Source organism: Pomacea canaliculata, linkage group LG3 (assembly GCF_003073045.1).
Source record: "Pomacea canaliculata isolate SZHN2017 linkage group LG3, ASM307304v1, whole genome shotgun sequence".
Taxonomy (NCBI): Eukaryota; Metazoa; Mollusca; class Gastropoda; order Architaenioglossa; family Ampullariidae; genus Pomacea; species Pomacea canaliculata.
In genome coordinates, this window is record NC_037592.1 from 26,246,984 (window position 1) to 26,266,525 (window position 19,542).

The 19,542-nt window shown below is 44.5% G+C and overlaps 2 protein-coding genes across 3 annotated transcripts in view; one reads left to right on the top strand and one right to left on the bottom strand.

Annotated features, from left to right (window-relative positions):
• Nucleotides 1-19,542, top strand: part of LOC112559238 (neurobeachin-like) — a 172,766-nt gene that overhangs the window by 75,706 nt on the left and 77,518 nt on the right.
• LOC112559235 (protein mab-21-like 2) lies at nt 11,862-18,717 on the bottom strand. Of its 2 annotated transcripts, none has more exons than XM_025230298.1 (5): nt 17,967-18,717; nt 16,935-17,229; nt 15,813-16,284; nt 15,467-15,673; nt 11,862-15,339 (listed from the first exon to the last, which is right to left on the bottom strand). In XM_025230298.1, the coding sequence occupies exons 2-5, from the start codon at nt 17,144-17,146 to the stop codon at nt 15,124-15,126; spliced, it is 1,107 nt and encodes a 368-aa protein (XP_025086083.1). In that variant the 5' UTR covers nt 17,147-17,229; nt 17,967-18,717; the 3' UTR covers nt 11,862-15,123. The 2 variants fall into 2 exon arrangements, with proteins under 2 accessions (XP_025086083.1, XP_025086084.1); XM_025230299.1 differs by having other exon boundaries at nt 17,963-18,717.

Here is a 19,542-nt window from a genome sequence, read left to right on the forward strand (position 1 = left end):
TAAAATATGGCTTAGTAATATATATTGGAATATATCATTATCTAATAATCATAAGTTATCAACCTTGAATGGTGGATTTGGAATGGCGAAAATTGTGGGTACTGCATTCCAGACAAGACTTGTTTGGGGGTTTGACAGTTGTACTGACTTTCCTCGAAATGATCCGAGCAAAGACAGTATCCTTTTCCATACACATCAGATGGTGTAAGATGGTCAAAATCTTTCCTTCTCGTAAAGTTCATCCATATTTTCCACCTGTTGTAATGATTTTTTCAATATATTAATAACAAATCTTTTTATAACACCTCACCCCAGTGACGAATGCCTTAAATGAAAATACTATAACAAATTTAAATAGGTTTCTAATCAGATAAGTGAGAATTCATCACATAGTTTCACAGTATAATCAGTAAAGTCGTTTTAATAATCATAGAAATCTAGCAAACGCCTTGTAGTAGACTGCTCTCAACTACAGTACACTTATGGATCGTAATTTGAGAATAAATTTGTAGCTTACCTCTCTTCGTCCTTTGGGAAATTGTGGAAACGTTTTTCTTTTGATGTTGATTTAAATCTGGCGTTCTGACAGTTTATTGCACAGCAAAATTGCCCACCTTGCCTCAGACGATCGCCTTGTGCCGTGTTGTTTCGTAGCATCCAATTACGAAAGATAACTCTAACGGACGAGTTTTCCCGCGGTCACGAGTGAACCCTCTCTACATCTAAGCTCTCTGGTACAGCAAAGAGTTGAGTTAGAAAAGTCTCACGGCCGACCCTGCGAGTGAGTGAGAGAATGTTTCATTGAAATACAAAATTTAATTTAAATCTATTGTAACATTTTTACATTGTTCGTCAATTATTTGAGTAAGTATATAGGGGTGGCTGACAAGACAAACGTGTGCAGTAAAGTAACAAAGCCGGTCCTTTCAGATTTTTCGGCTTGATTAAAAGACAAATTGTAGAAACCAAACCCTCGGAGCTGTATTGTCAATCTTGCATATGAGGACAGACAGGTACATGTACCGGCACTGATAAACATGTACAGACGTATCGTCGATGATCTTTGCCCAGATAAAAATATCTATCCTCAAAGATCTGGATTTATGTGAGTTATTATTATTATTGACAGCCACAACGAAGGTTGTTGTGAAGTTTACTATTTGTATCGAATTTATGCTGAGTAAAATATAATTATATAGTAACAGGTGTATCTAGAATATTATTATTCTACCACTCTAAGTATGCATCGGTCAAATTATTAAAAATACAAACAATATTTGTCTAAATTTTTTCTCGCAGCTGTTTCAAGAAAGAACACTTTCAGAATTTTTGAATCGTTGAGTTTAGGATAATAGATGTCTTGCAGAAATCTATATTTAAGATAAACATACATTACAGAAATAAAAGCAGTTTATTTGTCAAATATTACATCAGCTGGTGTGTAGACTATATGATAAAGACCGAATCAAATATGGCGACATACAGATATTACAAGTGTGTATTTGATCATTATAAAATGTGTCACATAATGCAACAGGCCTGTGGCCGACCTCCCGCTACAGCTAGTGTTTTATACATCGCTCCTGTAATCCTCAGTAAATTCGGGCTTAGGAAAGCTAAAGACGATTAGGGTGGATAGGGAGAGAGCGGAATTTGGAGTAAGAAAATTTTAAAGGCTTGATAAAACAGTGCATTCACAGCAACAGAGCCAGAAAACACTGAGTGGAAACAGCATCAACTAAACAAAAGAGAAACTTGTTACAAAAGAGAGTAATTTTGAGTATCTAGGGCTTTAGTTAAAACAAATTACATGTCTCAGTAATCTAATTTAAGAAGATAATAATAATAATAATAATAATAATAATAATAATAATAATAATAATAATAATAATAGACGAATTATAAAATGTCTACAATAGGATTTTCAATCGCATTCTCTTTTTGCTCTTAAAAAAAACTTTTTTTTTTTCGTTTGTTAAAATTCATGTTAGGCTTTGTAAGCAGACAGGTGTAGGCCTGTGTCATGACAGGCCCATCCAGTGTCGGCACACCTCCGACCGTCAGTTAGTCTTTTTCCAGCGAAGGAACCAGTAGTCTGCTCGTTCATCAGCATTAATTACCCAGAGACTTGTAGGACGAAATCATCATCAAACCGCCAAACTTCGTGCCATTATTTGCTGCCCGTGCACGTGGGAGTGGGTAATCACATATGGCAGTGCTCGGTCAGTACCCGAGGCTCTCATCAGTGCCTGTCCTCCTCATTGTCGTCTCCGGTGTCAGCTGAATTCCGGTGGACCGCCAGTATTTCATTTTAATGAATTTTTTTTTTTAAGCCTCTGCGAGGTATTGTTGAATTAATACATGCGTGACTGCTCGCATCAGAAGAAAAAAAAATGCTCTCGTCATTTGTTCCTACCTTTTCGTCCTGTGTTCTGCTCATGAGTGAATGGTGGTGGTATAGTTTGCATCTGTCGTGTCGCCGAGAGCTCATCAGCTGTGGAGGACAGAGTCGTAGAGTCAATGCTGTTTGCTTTATGATGCAGTTATCATGTTTGTGGGCGTAAACAATGCTCGTTTTAAAGAAGTGAGAGGAAGTGTGCATTTCTGCGCCTTTGAAAAGCGAGAAATGTGATTTTTATTTCTGACATGCATATTCGTATGTTGGTTCGTTTATAACCATATATAGCCTTATAAACAGTTCAAGACGGTTGTAGCCTGCCCTGCGAACAGACCAAACTTGGGGTAGAGCATCCCTTACAATGCCTTGCCCCCTCAAAGATCGCAAGTAGGTAGGTAAATGGAGGAAAGTTCATTCATTACAACGGAAGAGCTACGCTTTCGCTCACTAACATTTAGGCTGTAGAGGGATGTGTAGAGGCGAGCCCTCGACAGTCCACGACTCTACGCAACGTTCATCTTGCGGACTTTGTAGGCTCACCCTCTCGTCACTGTCTCCTCGAACAAACATTACCTGCGGACCCGATTTGTTGAATAGGGGTTAACGGATGTGTGTGTGTGTGGGCGTGCGTGCACGCGTGCATGAATGAGGAAAGAGGGTAGAGTAAGAGAATGAAGATGAGAGACCGAAAGTTCGCCGTTTTTCTTGTTTCCCAATAGGAATGGGTCAGTGGGAGTTTTTTGTCATTGTCATATGTGTGTGTGTCTCTCTCTCTCATGCGCGCATGCGTGTGTCATCAGCGTGACACTATGTCGGTCTTGTTCCAAAGGACACCGCGACACAGGCTTTGGTCCAGAATGGAGACAGTGGGCTAACCTTGAAACCTGGCGAGATTGTCGTTAAGTGGAAAAACACCCGTGTGTGAGGTGTGACTTGTCCAGACGTAGGCAGGGAGTGTTTCGTTTGCTGCTCCAGAACTATGTATTTTTATTTTATTATTTGTTTGTTTTATTTATTCCAGAAGTGACTCCAGAACTATTTATTTTACGTAGACATATTTGAGGTTTTGCAAATGTCGACCAACGTTCTATTTACATTGGAAACATTTAACTGAAATGACATGGATTATTTCGCAGTTCATTTGAACATACTGAACAGACGCATGATCTTTTGTAGTACAGAGGCATTGCTAACATCAGTGAGATAAAATTTTAATTTTTTTTTTTTAGCTCTTCAGAGTCATAGAAACGACCGGACAGATAGCGTAGCTCATGGGCATCGAAGAAGAGTTGCGGGATGCTTGATAAATAAAGAAAGCAATGTCATCATTAGCTCTCTTACTTTCACAGCTCATTTTCAACTCTGTGGATTCCATGGCTTATTTCACGAATGAGTCGATTGCTTCTGCTTGGTAATAAAATACACGCAGTCCAAAAAAGCTTATCATGTGTGGGAAAATGAACGGTTTATGGTGGAACTGCTTTTAGTAAACGGATTATTCTGGCAGTCTGAACAGTTGGCAAGGGAGCTGGTGTAGAAATCCGTTGAGCTGCGTGCAAGTCGTGTGATCCATGCCCCGAGAGAAATGTCGCTACAGTAAGCTGAGGGAGAAAGACAGGTGGGTGGTGTGGGCAGGAGGGGGAGAGAAGAAAGAAAATGAAAAATGGAGAAGGCCATAAACGTCATCCTATCAGCCTGCGTGTGGTTAACGAGCGGTCACTGAGGTTACAACACCGCCCACCCACAATCTCAGCCTTTCCTTGTCTTCTCTGTACACGCTCGCACGCACACACAAACATACACATATACAAAATCTCGGCTTGTACCCGAAGAAAACAGGCTCATAATATCTCGTAATTGTTTTCATATGTTTTTCTCGTTTTTAAAAATTATTTTCTACTGTTTTCCTTTTTAACGTTACGCGCACACACACACGCTCTCAACGCTTATAGCAACACAGAGAGAGAGCCTTTCGTGGTTTGCACGCGAAAAAAAATATACGAACGCATAAAATTATCTCTAAATATTGTCAAGCATTTTTTTTTCTTATTTTTTAAAAAATACTAGCCGTTGTATTAAAAGAATACGTGTAGTGTTTTCAACACTTTATTTCTTAATTTGCTTTTAATTTACTGTTCACGCGATCGCGCGCGCATAGGTTTCTCGGTGTTAGTTCCACGGAAGAGACTCCGAGAGATTGAAAAAGAATTTTTTTAAAATTGTGGCGATTGTTCTCTCTTTTCAAAATTCGCTGAAGTCGTCGTTGACGAAAGGCGGTATCGGTTCGAACCCCGTTCGTACATCACACGCTCGACATTCACGGGAACTGTTTGGAAACGTTTCTTTTCTCTATGGACTGCATTTCTTTTATACCATGACTTCTGATCAATATATAAAGACAATAAATTTTCAGTAAACATACATGACCTTAGCCCAGAGCCTCGATCGCTAATATTTTCTAAACAGCTAAATGCATTGTTCAGAGGACTTCGTACATCGCGCTCACTATTTTATTTCAGTAGCCGGATTTTCTCAGCATGGAGCTTTGTTGGTATTGTTTTCACACACAGTACTCTGCGCTCTTGATTCCTGAGGCGCTGGGTAAGTCGGGGAGGTATCTGTGTCTGGTACACAATCCTTGCTTCGCGTGCTGCGACACCGGCAAAGGAAGGGAAAAAAACGGTCCGAAATGCGCGTGCCCTTTGAACTCCAGTGTTCCCGGGAGGAGCATTGTGTAGAAAAAAATCAATAGTGGGGGGACCTTCACTGCCACGGCTTTCTTGCCCAGTGTCAGGGGGGAGACTAGACTCTACTTGGGTGGGCGTGGCAAGATGTTTATCATTAACATAGATCACTTGTTGGTTGGCTGGATGGTTATGTGCATATGATTATAGTCGCCTAGAAATTTGGCTTTCGTGTTTGTTTCTTATTTTTTATTTTCTTTTGCGTGTAAAAACGTTGGCGAATTTATAGTTGAGAGTCTACAATGAGCGATGAAGAATTTCACCGTATTTATACTAGACATTGTTTGTATTAATAATTTACGGACTTCTCCCGTACCGCGTGCTCGGTCCTCCTCCTCTCCTCTCCCGGTGACGAGCCGAGCGGGTGGTCAAGCCATCGCATCCCGTGCTAATTGTCGCTTTTGGGCCCTCAGATCTTACAGAGTCGACACACGTTGCTAAATAGTAATGATTCGTTTTGCTAAAACATTATCCAACCGCCGCTGCTGTTACGACAAGCATCGTCTGTTTGCGGAATGGTTCGCGTTTTGTGCTGCTGTCTGCTGCGTGCGTGACATCATTATCCGTGGTGTCGCATGTATGTGGGGGACGTTGTCGCACTGAACATCCCAAGGATACAGAAGAAGTAGAAGATGCGACACAATGTTTGTTTGCATTTTTTAAAAATACTTCTAGCTTCGCTTGTTCTTGGTACACGCAGAAGAGACGTGTGTGTGTGAGAGAGGGGACAAGTTTACCTGTAATTATAGTCCCACCCACTCAACAAGAGGAGAAGAGTAGTCTATAAACAATTCACGGGTTACTCATCCCAATCTTTAAAAAAAAAAAAAGTACACCATAACGATCACGCATAAAACATCAGCTAACCTAAGGACTTCCCATTTCCCAGGTCTGTCCGTTTTTTTCTTTTCCCTGCCCACCGACTAAGCATGTTATTGTTCTCATTTGTATTATCACTAACGTTTTCTGTAATACATACGACTTAATTTCTTGATAATTATGGTAACATTCGCGGAATTCAGCAATAAATGGGTTGAAGTGATGCGCGCGCGTGCGTATGTGTGTGTGTGTGTGAAAGAGTGTATTTATGTGAGGGGAAGGGGTTGAATAATTACCCCATTATACGCTGTAGACTTTTATTTATATATAAATAGATAGGTCAACACGCACAAAGTATTAAAATAAAAGTTGCTAACTTGTTAACGGTATTCACAATCTGGAGACCGTGAAGTTAGCACGAGTTTGAGATGTTCTTTTTTTTATCCACGTTATTTACCGTTGTTTATTTATTATTTACAAGAACTGGTGCGGAATATCAGTAACGTCAGAAAAGAAAAACGTTGCCAGCAATGTTAAGAGACTCATGGACGTTGTAATAAAAGCCCCTTCCAGCCAAGGATATCCCCACCTTCGGCACACTTTGACGGCGGAGCCGACACCCGAGACTAAGCCATTCTTTCTAGTCACTATGGATTTCCGGGCTTCTTACACTTGGGTTTTTTCCCTTCGTCTCAAAAGAGTTTTTTCGTTCCGTAATGTTTGTCTCTCCCCCCGCCTCACCACGAGTGAGAGCACGAGGAGGAGAAGGAGGACAAGACAGAATCCTGGCGCCTTGTTATTATATATATATCTGCGCAGCGTCCCAGCTGATTCTGTCCAGATGACACTTGTCGTCCTCATCTGTTTTTGCTAGCCGCCCCAGTCACATCGGATGCAAATTTCAGCGACGCAAACAGATTGTTGTAGTCATTGACATCAGGAACACCAGAAAAAAGGGACATACATGATAGACTGTTTAGGAAGAAGCTCGTGCATTTGAGTATCCGAAAGACAAGAACGTCTTCTGCACACTCGCCGACAGCCATTAGACTGGCGACGCCATCTCGCCTGCGAAACCCTCGCCCCGCTTCACGTGTGTGATGACGTCTACAACTTTGTGTGTAGTTCATTGAGGGCGGGTGAGGTGGGCAATGTCCCATTAGAGAGGTGTTGTTGACGTCCAACAATAACACCACCCTCACAGCCTTATTAATGCGGCGTTTACAGTTTGGCAACGTTGTTGCCGTAGTCAAAGGTTTGTTAGTAAACTTTCGCCAGCAGCCAAATTGTGAGTGGTTCACAAGAGGCAGACGCTGTCCTCAGCCCTTCTTCTCAAGTGGCAGACCCAGGGCGGCGGTTTCTCGTGTGGGCGTCGTCCGAAAACGGGTTTTGTGGGGGTGGGGGTGGGGGGTTGGCAAGAGAGGCGAGGGAGACGCACGTTTAATCACCGTGCCAGTTATTAATTTGGAAGACTGATTGCCCATCAACAGGTTACCTTCGAAGAACCAGGGAGGGGATCTTGAGCTCATAACTGCACGGCAAGCGCCACTTGACGATGGCCTGACCCCACCCGCCCGTCTACCCACCCATCCGTTTACTGCCCGACGTTGGGCGCGTGCATGAGCCAGCATCCCCCCTGCTCACAGGAAATCGACACGGGGGGAACGTCAGCCTCACCATCTGGTCATTGCGAACGGTAAACATGCTTGCCGTTTGTTGCAAAACATGAAGGCGGGTGCACGCTGCGACGTGGCGCCGGAAGATTGGAAGTAGAAATAAACTTTGTCCCGGCCACGTGATTCTACGCGTATTAAATGTGCTTCTTCTCGGAGCGTCCCTCCGCCTCCAGGGGTGGGGCGAGGGGAGGGGGATGCTTGTAAGCCGCCGGGGAATGGGAAGGTAATCATCCGATAAAACGTTGTTACTCTTCTTGCAGTCATCAAAGATATTCGTGCGGAGAGCTCTGTTCTCTGGCGGCACTTACATCCTTGAAAGGAGCAGTGGGAGAGATCTCAAGCCCCCGCCTTCTGTTTTCTGTAAACGGGAACCTTAGATATCCACTATACTGTTAGGTTGTGAAGGGGAAAATGACTTTAAAAATTTTATTTTCTTAATCTTGTTCGTATTATCTTTCCTGTGAAAACTTCTTGAAAATCTTCTCTGAAAGTGGTTACTGAAATAGGAAAACATATTTTTATTATTATTATTTTGTACAATACCACCCCCAGCAGCTACAGTATTTTTTTTTTTAGCAGAAATTTAAATATTTATATACATATCTCGTTTCCACTGGTTAGCATGCTACTATTACCAACGTTTTAAGTATTAAACGTTAGGCATTTATTTCAAGATGCACATCCAGTGTACTGTTAGTTGATATTTTACTCTTAAGTCAACGGCAACGGATGCTATTTCACGGCGGCATTGTACTGTTAATAGTGGCTTGATAATTATAAATTTCACTTTAACTTGTTGAATTTTATTTGGAGTATGATGATTTTAAAGAGAAAAATACTAATAGGTAGTCCTTAAAGACAATTACAGTTTTTTTAACACTGCATCCGCGGATAATACATTACGAGAAATGGAAGCTACTGCCGCACACACAATGACAGGAAATGATACAACAAAATTATTACTAATACTAGCCTGAGAAGAATCCTGAAAATGCTGGCTCTTGGGCCGGTGAAAGTAAGGAATTCTGGGTTGTTGTTTGTTTGGGGTTTTTTCCAATGGCTGCGATAAACAGCTTTGTAATAATATTGAATTGCACAATGGTGTCTCGGCACTCGACCAATGTCCGTTCTGGAAGGTTAGTCGAGTAGTGAGCACTATTCTTTCCCGCCTTCCCATAAGATATAATGTAAATGTGTTTTATTGGTTGCGGCACCTAGTAGTAGCTATCTGTATTAATCATAGTATTTTTCGAGAATTCGTGCCGAGGCACCAGTGTATTTATTTTCGTTTAGGCCATTTTGCAGTCTCATATTTATGCTGTCCAATAGGCATTTGAAAACATGCGAAAGAAAAAAGCTTTTTTTTTTTTTATCATCATAAAAATCTCAGATTTGTCTCAAAAGGTGCGTGCTTACGCCATATACATTCATACAATACGTAAAAAAACTCGCAATTAAAAAGCAGAAACATTAAAATTATGATAATGAGGATGGTTATTCTAATGCAGTAGAAGTTAACTACCAAATTCCCTTCTTCCATGTATTATGCCCTAATGGTTATTTCTTTATCGGCTTTCTCCTCCACAAACAGACGTTTAATCTGGGACTTAAAGAAAGACTGTCCTTAGGGCTGGCGAAAAAAAAATTAAAATATTACATAAAAATATGCTTGCTTTTCTGAAGCTTCGAGAAAAAATCGACGTGTTCACTTGGATGCCTGATGCTAAACCAAAGGATTTCCATCCACTTACCCTAACTCCTGCCTTTCATGTGAAGCAATCTGTTTTCACTTTACGTCTATGTTGTGTATACCAGCTTCTTGCATGTGCTTAAAGTCAAGACAAAATGGCGATAGCCAGGGACCACCCTCCATGTAGACGAGCTCCGAGTGTATTATATGCTGCGTCCTTTATAGAGAAACTCATTTCTTCTGTTTATTTACAGTCTTGTGATGTGCTGCTGCGCGTTTGCCCCTGTAGACCGTGCTGCTTAGAAAGGGCGAAACATAACTACGGCATGTCTCAGACCTTATCTGCGCTCCGGTACTATTGGAAATAAATGGAAGTGTCAAAAAGAAAAAAAATGGAGTGGGAGGGGGAAGTGCACGCATAGGAGGAACAAAAGAGGCTAGAGTGAAAGACAAGAACAAGGTTTTGGCGGTCGCTATCCTCCATTTTCCCACCTCGCTCGCTGTTCTCGCTCCATCTACCCTCTCTCTCTCTTGCTCATGGGGTCGGGGTGGGAGGAGAGAGCTCTCGTGCCTTAATGTATCTGTGTATGTGCCCGCGTGTGTGTGTGTGTTCATGAATGCAGACATTGTACATTTACAGTGGTATAGAGGGTTGAACGCATGAGCATCCTGTTCTGTCTGTCACGTCTGTACATCTATCTTATTCAATCACACCCCCTTTCAGCACACACACACACACGAACACGTGTGCACATACGCAGTGAGTGGTAAATGAAATAATCACTGTCTTTAATGCGGTCACTGACAAGACAAAGAATCGAAGTATCACGAGTAAACTGCTTGGTTACTTTATACTTCCCCCAGTCCCCCGAGAAAAGTACCCCTCACGAATAGCTTCAAAAAGCGCGAAGAAAAATAGTTAGTTTGGTTGGTGCAGGATGTGACATATTCTAACACCAGTATTTCTAGCTAGTCTTTCGCGTACTGAGTTTACACCACAGACAGAGGATATAAGGTCTGTGGACGACAGGTGACGGTGATGATGAAGATGACACTTTAAGGCATGTGTGAGACATGGCACACAGTTTTTGTAGCAGATTTTTTTTCTCCGCTCCAATCTTTTGCTATGCGATAATATGAGTGACAAATAATAATTATTATTATTTGGATCTTATGCGAGCAAGTATATTATTATTAGAATCTAATGCTAAGCGAGCAAGTATATTATCATTATTCCAATCTTATGCGAGCAAGGATGGTTGTTGTCGTCCTCGGCTGCTCTTTGCAAGGAGCATTGAGAGAACTCAAGGAAACGTCACCGACCGCGTATGTAGCTAAGATGTATTGAGTCAATGAATGATGCTGACATATCAAATAATCTGCCTTTTTTTTTTCTTATTGGGTGAAGGGGGTGGGGGGGTGTTTAAATACTTCACATCTTATGCTCCCTATATTTGTCAAGCTTTTCATTCATCATTTTACTCGGTCTGAGGGATTTATTGCCCACGCTGAGTTAATCAAGTTAAGGCTCTCATGGAAGGGGATATATTTAGATAGCCACATTAAAAAAAAAAATAATAAGCAATCAAGTCACTTCCCTCGAGAAAGAAACGAATGAAAAATTAAAAATTCTCCATTAACATATTCCTGAGGAAGAATGGCCGGGGTTGGGAGAAAGGAGGGGGAGAGGGGAAGGCAAACGACGGTTGGCATGGGGAAGGGGGAGGAGGAGAATTATGACAAGCCTGTTGTTTACTGTCCTCATGCAAGAACTAGGGTTAGGTAAGGGTGTACATGTTTGCAGAATAAGCAGCACACGTCTCGCGCATGCGGTGTTTGAATATTTACTTCAATGTAAACTTAATGGCTTGTTCTCATTATTTCGTGTAGCAGTCACACGAACCTTCATCTCGACAAGTTTCACTCGCTTGCTTCATGAGGAATGTCCGAAACATGGACACAATGTTACTGTGTAAATTATTAAAACGATTTTGAATAGCTGCACACAAGACAACCGAACTAAACGGTATTTATTTATTTATTCGCTCTTGATAACTTGGGGAAGCTCGGCGTGAGGTCTGGTTATGCTGACAGGGAAGGATTGTTGAAAGCAAGTGGCAGACGCGGGGGGATGGCAGCCAGGAGATAGGACCTATTAGTCTGATAACAGTGCGTGTAACCTGAGCAAAGCCCCCTCCCCTTCCATCCAGCCAGTCCGTCATTACTCCCAGGGGTGGCTGGGCCCTTCTGTCCGATGAAGAGGAACAAGAAATGTTCATCTTGGGAACTGAGTTCATGTGGTCAGAGAAAGAGAAAAGTGTGAAGGGGTGTGTGTGTGTGCACTAAGCTTTCTTCTCCGTGTGTGGGCCGATGGGCGGGTGGGTTTGTGTGTATGTGTGCGCGTGCGTTAGCGAGCGAGCAAGATAGAGTGTGTTAAAAAAGGTATATGCTTTAGATGAGTCAGTACTGGGGATAAACTCGGAAGCAAGGAAAACACACACACACACACACACAAACCAACTAGACTTTTGTCATTTTTCATTCATTAAAGTGTATTATTTAAAACAGATTAAAAGTAAAATTTCGACAAATAATTTCATGCAGTGTTGTTGAGATTTTTTAAAACGCGTTTTCTTTGGGCTACGTTGTCTTCACGGGTGGGAGATTTTAATTTTTTCATTATTGTTTTCAGCACTCGTGTAAGAAAATTTTCCCCTCATTCTTTGTTATCGCTCTCCCTTTCAGAAGAAAAAAAAATATTTTTACAATCCTGTCATGCGCATTGGAGAAACAAATATCCGTGTGATGTTAGAGATTGTTCATGCACCACATGCTGGCAGTAACAAGTCCAAGAATATTCACATTTCTACTCACCTGGGAAGAGAAACTCCAGGGCCACGTCCTATCACTCAGGGATATTTCTGACAGTTCCAAAAGCAAGATAATCTCGTTTCCTGATTTCACTCACATCACCGAGATTTGGACCGTCTCCGTTTAGAGACAGAATCTGCTGAAGCCCTCATTTTTTTACAGTCGAGCCACAGTTCTTTGGTGATGTCAGAATCCTATGCGCTTCATAGTTTCCCGAAGATGATATTTCAGAATCCTTTTTGGCTTGCAGTTAAAATCATTTTACAGTATTTAAAGCTACATGTTTAAAGCCCCTAGTACTTAGCACGTGTGGACGTGGGTGCGTGATTGATGTGGGGCGGACTGCGAATAAAGGAGGGTGGGGGAAGAGGAAAATGAGGCATTTCCTTCATTTTTATGGCCTTTTTTGACACCACAAGTTCCAAATAATATTACCGCCCTAGCGAGTCGGGGGAAAATTGCTAAACGTCAGTGTGCTTTGAGTGGAGGAAAATAAATACACTTCGCTTGAAAGAGCTGCCATGAGCGCAGAGAGAGAGACAAGAGGGAGGAGGAGGAGGAGGAAGAAAAAAAGATAAGTCTCCGTAAATTTTTACGGCTTGAGCATCAAGCTTGTTGTGAAGTGCCATCGTCGCTGAGAAAATGGATGAGTTTTTGAAGATGTGACACTGCTGCCTTGTCTATGTCCTCTCGCGCGTGCTGCGCGCGATCACAGGTGCGTGTGTAATGGATGGTCAGCCTTGTGACAGTATGAATTCTTTCTGGAAGTAGAGATTTATCTTTTTTCTTTATTTTGTTAGTTACCGTCATCCGCTGCGATAGGAAAAACAAATATTAGGGTCGTTGAAATATTGTCTACTATACTTTTGTTAATTTTTAAAATTTTTGTTCTGGCTACATATTTGGTTGTAATTAAAATCTGTGTGTGTGTGTGTGAACTTAAGATAGTTGCAGGACTTGCAGGACATGCTTTAGTTTTAGTCAGCTGAACAGACAGGAGAATGGCCATGCATGTGAGCAGGACATGGTTTTAAAGTTCGGGTTCTAAACTGAATTTCGAGGCGACTGTGTGTACTGAAAGACGCGAGTAGTCTTGCGTGTTTGTAATACTTGCTGCTAGCTATTTTCTGCATTAGTTCAGCCCCGTGCAACTTGCCAACAAACCATGCAAAAAGAAAACCTGGTCCCAGAGACCTCTTAAAAAGTTTTGAGAAGGGAGGGAGAAAGGTAATTAATTTGTGGTGTCCTTCACGCGGAGTGAGCGCGCTGTTCCGATTTAGACCGTGCGTGTTGTTGCCAGCAGTAACCAAAAAAGTTTCTTTGTCTTTCTATGGGCCTCTAGTTATCTCTGCTGAAATATTAATATTTGCTCGTGTCAGTGAAGATGAATAATAATGTGACTAAGAATCTCACTCGTAGCTTAAAAGAAAAAAAAAAGGGTATAAATAGGATGCAACCAAGCGTGTAGCGCTTCCTGCGTTGACTAGTTGTTCGGCAAATTAAAAATAATGAAAGCAAAATATATGTGTGACAGTGGACGGGGTAACCCCATGTATACGAAATGTTCACATTGAATACCATGTTAGGGAGTAGAAAGCGGTTTTAATAGCTTTGAAGTATGTATACATATACATAAATGTGCAGCAAACCTGGTTTGCACCTGTTCCCACATATACGAAAAAAACCATTACAGGTATTTGCGTATTACAACTGACCGCGCGGCTGCAACAGTAAACCTATGAAGCAGCCTACATATGAAAGTTGCAAGAGCGTGTGTCTCAGTTCTTTTTATATATTAAAAAAAAAAACACCCAGAAGTGCTCTGAAGACAATCTTGAAAAATGGAAAGGTAACGTTACCCACATAAAAAGGAAATTCACCACAGACCAGAAGTATTCACATATAGTCACCAGCACGAACGACAGCAAAACATCTCGACGTCGTAACTGTAGTCGCTCTCGTTCTCCACAGAAGGGGGGTGGGGAGGAAAAAATCCCTTGGCTTAAGAATGGAAGTCGTGGGAAAGGTTTAGAAAATGGAAGTCGCTGGCTTGCATGCACGACTGTGCTGCCACTTTGAAGCTGCTGGAATTTGAAACGAACCGTTGACGCCCGTCGGGGGGGAATCCCGCCCACTCCTGGTCTCGCCGTCTGTGCATGTAGTATTATTGCAGTAGCACAGGTTACACCTTGCGTAGAATAGTGTGCACAGCTTACACATCCTGCAATCCTTGTGGCTGTCTTGGTATATTGAAAGAGTAAGCTAGATGGGAGAACTATAGCACGAAGGATAAACGTAGTGGGGAGAAGAGAGGATGGGTTGAAAAGGGGGTGGGTGAGGATCCAGGACAAAGCGGTCTGACCTTCAGCATAAGCGAGCACAACGACACAGGTCACAAAATAAGATCTGGTCCATGCCTTCAGCACTGCTGTGAGATTTTTAGTCGTCACACGTGGAATTTGTTTTTCCACTACGTCCGTTGTTTTTCTCAACACATGCTTCGACCCTCACATGGGCAGCAAATGGCGGTTGTAGATGACACGAAGAAAAGAAAGTGAACCGCCTGTAGGTCGCCACGTTGGCGTCAGACCTCTGACGGGTGGAATACAACTCCTAGCCAGGAGACACCATGGCTTTCTTCCCCGCTTTCATCTTTTCCTGCAGACCTTTCAACAACCGCTGTTACCATCCCACGGCAGGTTGGTCGCCGCACTTTCCTTTCGCAAATCAGGAGCGAACAAGAGCATTTCCAAAGTGAGCCAGGGCCTTGGGTCCCGCCCTAAGCTTTCTGAGACGTTCGCACGCGTCTTTCTCACATTCGGACACATGGTTGTCGATACTGCCAGGAGTCTCGTAAAGAAACTGCTTGCGGTGTTCATTCCCGGAGCGGATGTCCCCCAACCCCTTAGGAAAGGGGTGGTGGTTTCACAGAACCTCCAGACTCCTAGGGTTGGTCAGAAGCTCGCGGACGATGCGCCACACCTGCTTGGCCACCGAGTCCATGGCGGCTGTGGACTTGCCTTTGAAAAGATCCACGGTGGGCAGAAAGTACTGGGGACAGCGGCGGTTCTGAAGGCAGGAGATAAGCTGTAGCAGGATGCCGTTGATGCGGTCGCCGATGCACATGTCGTCCCACTCCATCTGCAACAAAGACCGATTGAAAACGCTATTTCTTGGCCGATTTTAGCTTCTTATAAATACAACTTATCGTTTTGCTGTAGCATGCACTTTGTATGACTTTTGTCAACTGATTTGTTGTTGGCCTCACCTCTCGCGGATGTTTCTCGCACTCGTACAGCAGCAGGGTCTTGAGGTGGTAGCTATTGATAGGGTGCCCCGGAATATCAAGGTGCCGATCCCTCAAAGTCTTGAGAATGGACAGACACTTCCGCCGACACCCTCCGTACAGCAGACGATCCTCCGCATACCGGAAGGACATCACCCAGGCGTCGCCTTCTGCTGCGGACTGCTTGTCCTGGAAAATAAATAATAAGTAGACCTTTTTCGCTTAAGCACTTTCGCGCGATGTTACTGCTGTTAAAACGACGAGTGAAAGACTGAATTTCAGTCAAATCACACACACACACACTCACCAATGAGTCCCCGCCTCTTACCTTCATGTAGATGCTCTCCTTGGACAAGAGGTCGAAGCCCTCCGTCTTGACCTCGGCCACCAGGTTGGGGTTGGGCCAGGACACGTGTGGATTGGGCCAGTGGGCGGCCGAGCGGCACCAGATGCCACCACAGCGGAAGGCCGGCGTGATTTGCACCACGTGGCGCTCCTTAATGCGCAGCTTGACCTCTGTGGTGTCCGGGATCATCTTGACCACATCGCGACAGCTGCACTTGTCCACGGCCTGCGCCACCAGCGTCTGGAAGCGCGAGCGGATCTTACGCGCCGACAGGTAACCTGAGGCCGTGATGAACTCCACCCACAACGACATCGAGCGCTTGCGACCGTCGCTCAGCTTCAGCACGGCGCAGCCCGGGATGCTGCCATCGTCCACGAAGTTGAAGACGCCCATCTGGTTGAGGTACAGCACCACCTCGAACTCGTTGGGTGAGATCACCTCCACGCCTTCAAACCTTTCATTGCGAACAAGAAGGAAATGTTTACGTCTTTGTCATTTAAAAAAAATAAATAAAGGCTAACAGTTTCACTATACCAATCACACAAGCATCTTTGGAGGGAGTGAGGTGCTACCATCTAAGTCGGCGAAGAAATATAGATAAAGATCGAGAGATACCAGCTAACGGAAACTAATTTCCATCACTTTGGATTAATGCGTTTGGCGGTTTTAATTGCGTGACTTGTGAATTAAAGGAGTTGTTTTAATATTTATTCACGGGTGTCCGTATAGGAATTAATAGTAATGTTGGTTATATTATGATATATATCTACAATCAGAATACAATAACTCCAGTAATAAGAATAATTCTTCCGCGGCTAGGAGTCCCCAGATCATTCTAAAATACAAGTTGTTTTGGGTTTTTTTTTCTTTTACTTTTAGCTGTGTGTTATCTTAACTGGTGGATAAGAAAGATAACTTTTCTCTACGCCAACCGTTCGTGCGTCTTTAAAATTCCTTGTTCATCCCTCTCTCTAACCCGATGTATTTCCTTCCGACGTCACCAGCCCGCTGCTTCACGAACAACTTCCTGTCCGAGGGCCGCAAGAGCTTAGGTGCAAGACGCAGGCCTTTGCGGGAAATCTGGTGTCCGCGTGCTTTATTTACCTGCCGTTGACCTCCGTGAGAGAAGAAATGAAGCGAGGCTCCTGCACCTCCACCTCCTTGAGGACGTCCTGCACGACCTTGCACACCTCGCGCACCGTCTTGGCCGACGCCGCCTTGCGCACGTGCACGCGCTCGTTGTAGTACTTGTTGATCTGGAACAGCAGCTTGGACTGCGCCGTGAGCATCTCCGGACTCGTGCCTTCCAGCAGCATCCTGGCGGCTTGTTGTCCCGGCGACGCAGACCAGAACCTGAAGAAGTTCTTTCCACAACTCCCGTCACTACCGAATCTGTGTCCTGGAAGATAGAAAAGACGGAAGTATGAAGCAGACGGCATTGTTATTGCTGGAAGAACTTAGTGCACTCAACAGCAACATCAAAGGGGTGCACCGGGAAAGGTCGGGTCAAAAAGCGCTATGCAGTTTACTCTGTAGAGATATAATTTGTGCTTGTCGTGTCTCCGGGAGTAATGTGTGTCAAATGTTAAGGACAAACTGAGGCTTCACGGTACAACAAGCGAATGCAGTGACGCACGGGCTTTTTTTTTTTTTAAGGTGTACGTCTGATACCAAAAAAAGCTAACATGATGCAAAATCTCGGTAGAAACAACTGTACTGCTGCCATGCAGTGTCAGGGTAATAACGATACAGTGACACCCGCCTAAAGTGGGGTGGAGAAGCCACAACAAGCGTGGGCGACACTGGGGTGGCCGCGCGCTGTGTAATCCATGCGTCTCCTGTTCACGGCGCGTCACACCTCGTCACACCCTGACGATAGTAGTCCCTGAACTTGCCTCACGGTTCGGCCACACTGTCTCCTCGATTGTTGTTTACATCATTAAAGGTCTAATGAAGTCATGTAACCTCCGTCTACAAGGGGACAGAAGTTTACCCTGAAGCAAACGTTATTTTGCTCCTCGCCAGGGAAAGACGTTTAGACGAATGTTTTTAGCAAGGGTTAGCTAACAGCAAAGGGTTGTTGCGGTGGTTGTGGGGGAGTGGAATAACAGTAGAAGGTAGGTAAACCTTACGTACTGTCGTTTCCGCTTGCTGGCAAGCGTCCCACCCGACTCAGCAGCCTCCTCGGTGGTAAAACTCCCAGCGTCAGCTCCTCGTCCGTACAGCCCGCAGGTAAATCCCAACCACCATCAAGACGAGGTGAGCACAGATGGAGGCAGCAGACTAGGGGAGGGAGGGAGAAATAAAGGTCGTGCGTGTCACTGGCAGAGCGATGCGACGAGCACCACCTTACGTGACGGTGACCTCAGGGATCGGCTGATCGTAACCCTCCCCCTCTCGCGCTCTCACACACTCTCGCTCTTCTCTCCTGCCGAGGTGTCGGTGTCGTGCAGGTCGTGGTGGTAGTGATCCGCTGCGCACCGCTGTAACGTTCTCTCTTTGGCCACTGTCAGAGCTCAACAGCCTCCTGCGAGTCTTGGTGCGCACGCGCGCGTGGTGTAGTGCCAACAGCCGCGCTGCTCTCCCGCCACGTGCTTCCTAATCCTCGGGAGAGTGGCCTGGGGGTGAGGGGTGAGGTGGTGGATAGGGGGGTGGCCAGAGGGCGGGCGTCGAATGGCTAGCGTCGAGCTCCTCTCATTACGATTGTCTAGAGTAGTTCTTGTGACTCGCTGAGAGACAGCCTCCTCCAACACTCTTGCTCGGCTTGGCGGCGGCGGCTTCCCTCTCTCTCTACCTTGTTGATCTCACAACACTTCACGCAACACCAAGACCTCTCTCACTGTCACCCCCACCCACACACACCACTTTCTCCCAACCCTCGGCGAGGGGCTCCTACGTAACGCGCACACACCTCCTTTTGTCCTTCAAGTCCTCTGAGGGCGGAGCCAGCTGTGGAGGCGGTGCTTCGTCCCAGCCAATCAGCGTGCGAGGCTGGCCGAGGCCGCTGCGAGTTTAGGCTGTTCCGCTGGGGCAGGGACGCGGCGCTGGTGACCGTCAAGTGGCGCGCACAGCCCCGCCCCCCTCATTTATCGCGCCTGTGTCGGTGCGGTGGAGGTGGGGAGGGGAAGGGAGCGGGTTGAAGTGGAAGGACGGTCACATAACGATGTCACTCCGTCTGTGACACACGCAAAGAAATTGTTTCACTCTCTCCAACCTCTCCCGTTAGTCTGACGACGGGCCGGGGTTAGGGCTGGTGGTGGTGGTGGCCGAGATAATAGCGTATCGATTCTTTTTGCCGCTTCCCCTGCCCTCGCCAGAGTAGGTTTACTTTTGTACTATAAAGTTAGGTTTGGAGAAAAATGATTTTGGTTAGTTGAGGTCATCAGTAGAGTACCTGGTTAGTCTTAGTGTCACGCGGCTTTGTTTTATAACTGACGACAAACTGCTCAAACTTCAAGCATGCAGTTCCATCATCCTAGTCTTGCCAGTGCTCGTTCTCTCTTCCTTCTGATCGTTCCTGTTGTTATTGTTGTTGTTTTTATTATAAGAAATACATTCTTGTATATGTTAGACGCATCGTTCATTAAAAACTGTTAATAAATACCGTTGGATAATCTATTTGTACCAATCATATTAGAACGTATGACATACAAATATTGTAGGGAGACTGAAAGGTTTTTACCCGATTGAAAGACGTGCACCTGGATCTTGA

Bases quoted from the DNA above. Each gene is read 5' to 3' on its own strand.
- LOC112559235 (XM_025230298.1), bottom strand. From the start codon at position 17,146: ATGCTGCTGGAAGGCACGAGTCCGGAGATGCTCACGGCGCAGTCCAAG. The intron at 16,285-16,934 runs GTAAATAAAGCA...TCGCAATGAAAG, and splicing joins CTCACGGAGGTCAACGGCAG to GTTTGAAGGCGTGGAGGTGA. The intron at 15,340-15,466 runs GTGAGGCCAACA...TCTTTGTTGCAG, and splicing joins GCGAGAAACATCCGCGAGAG to ATGGAGTGGGACGACATGTG.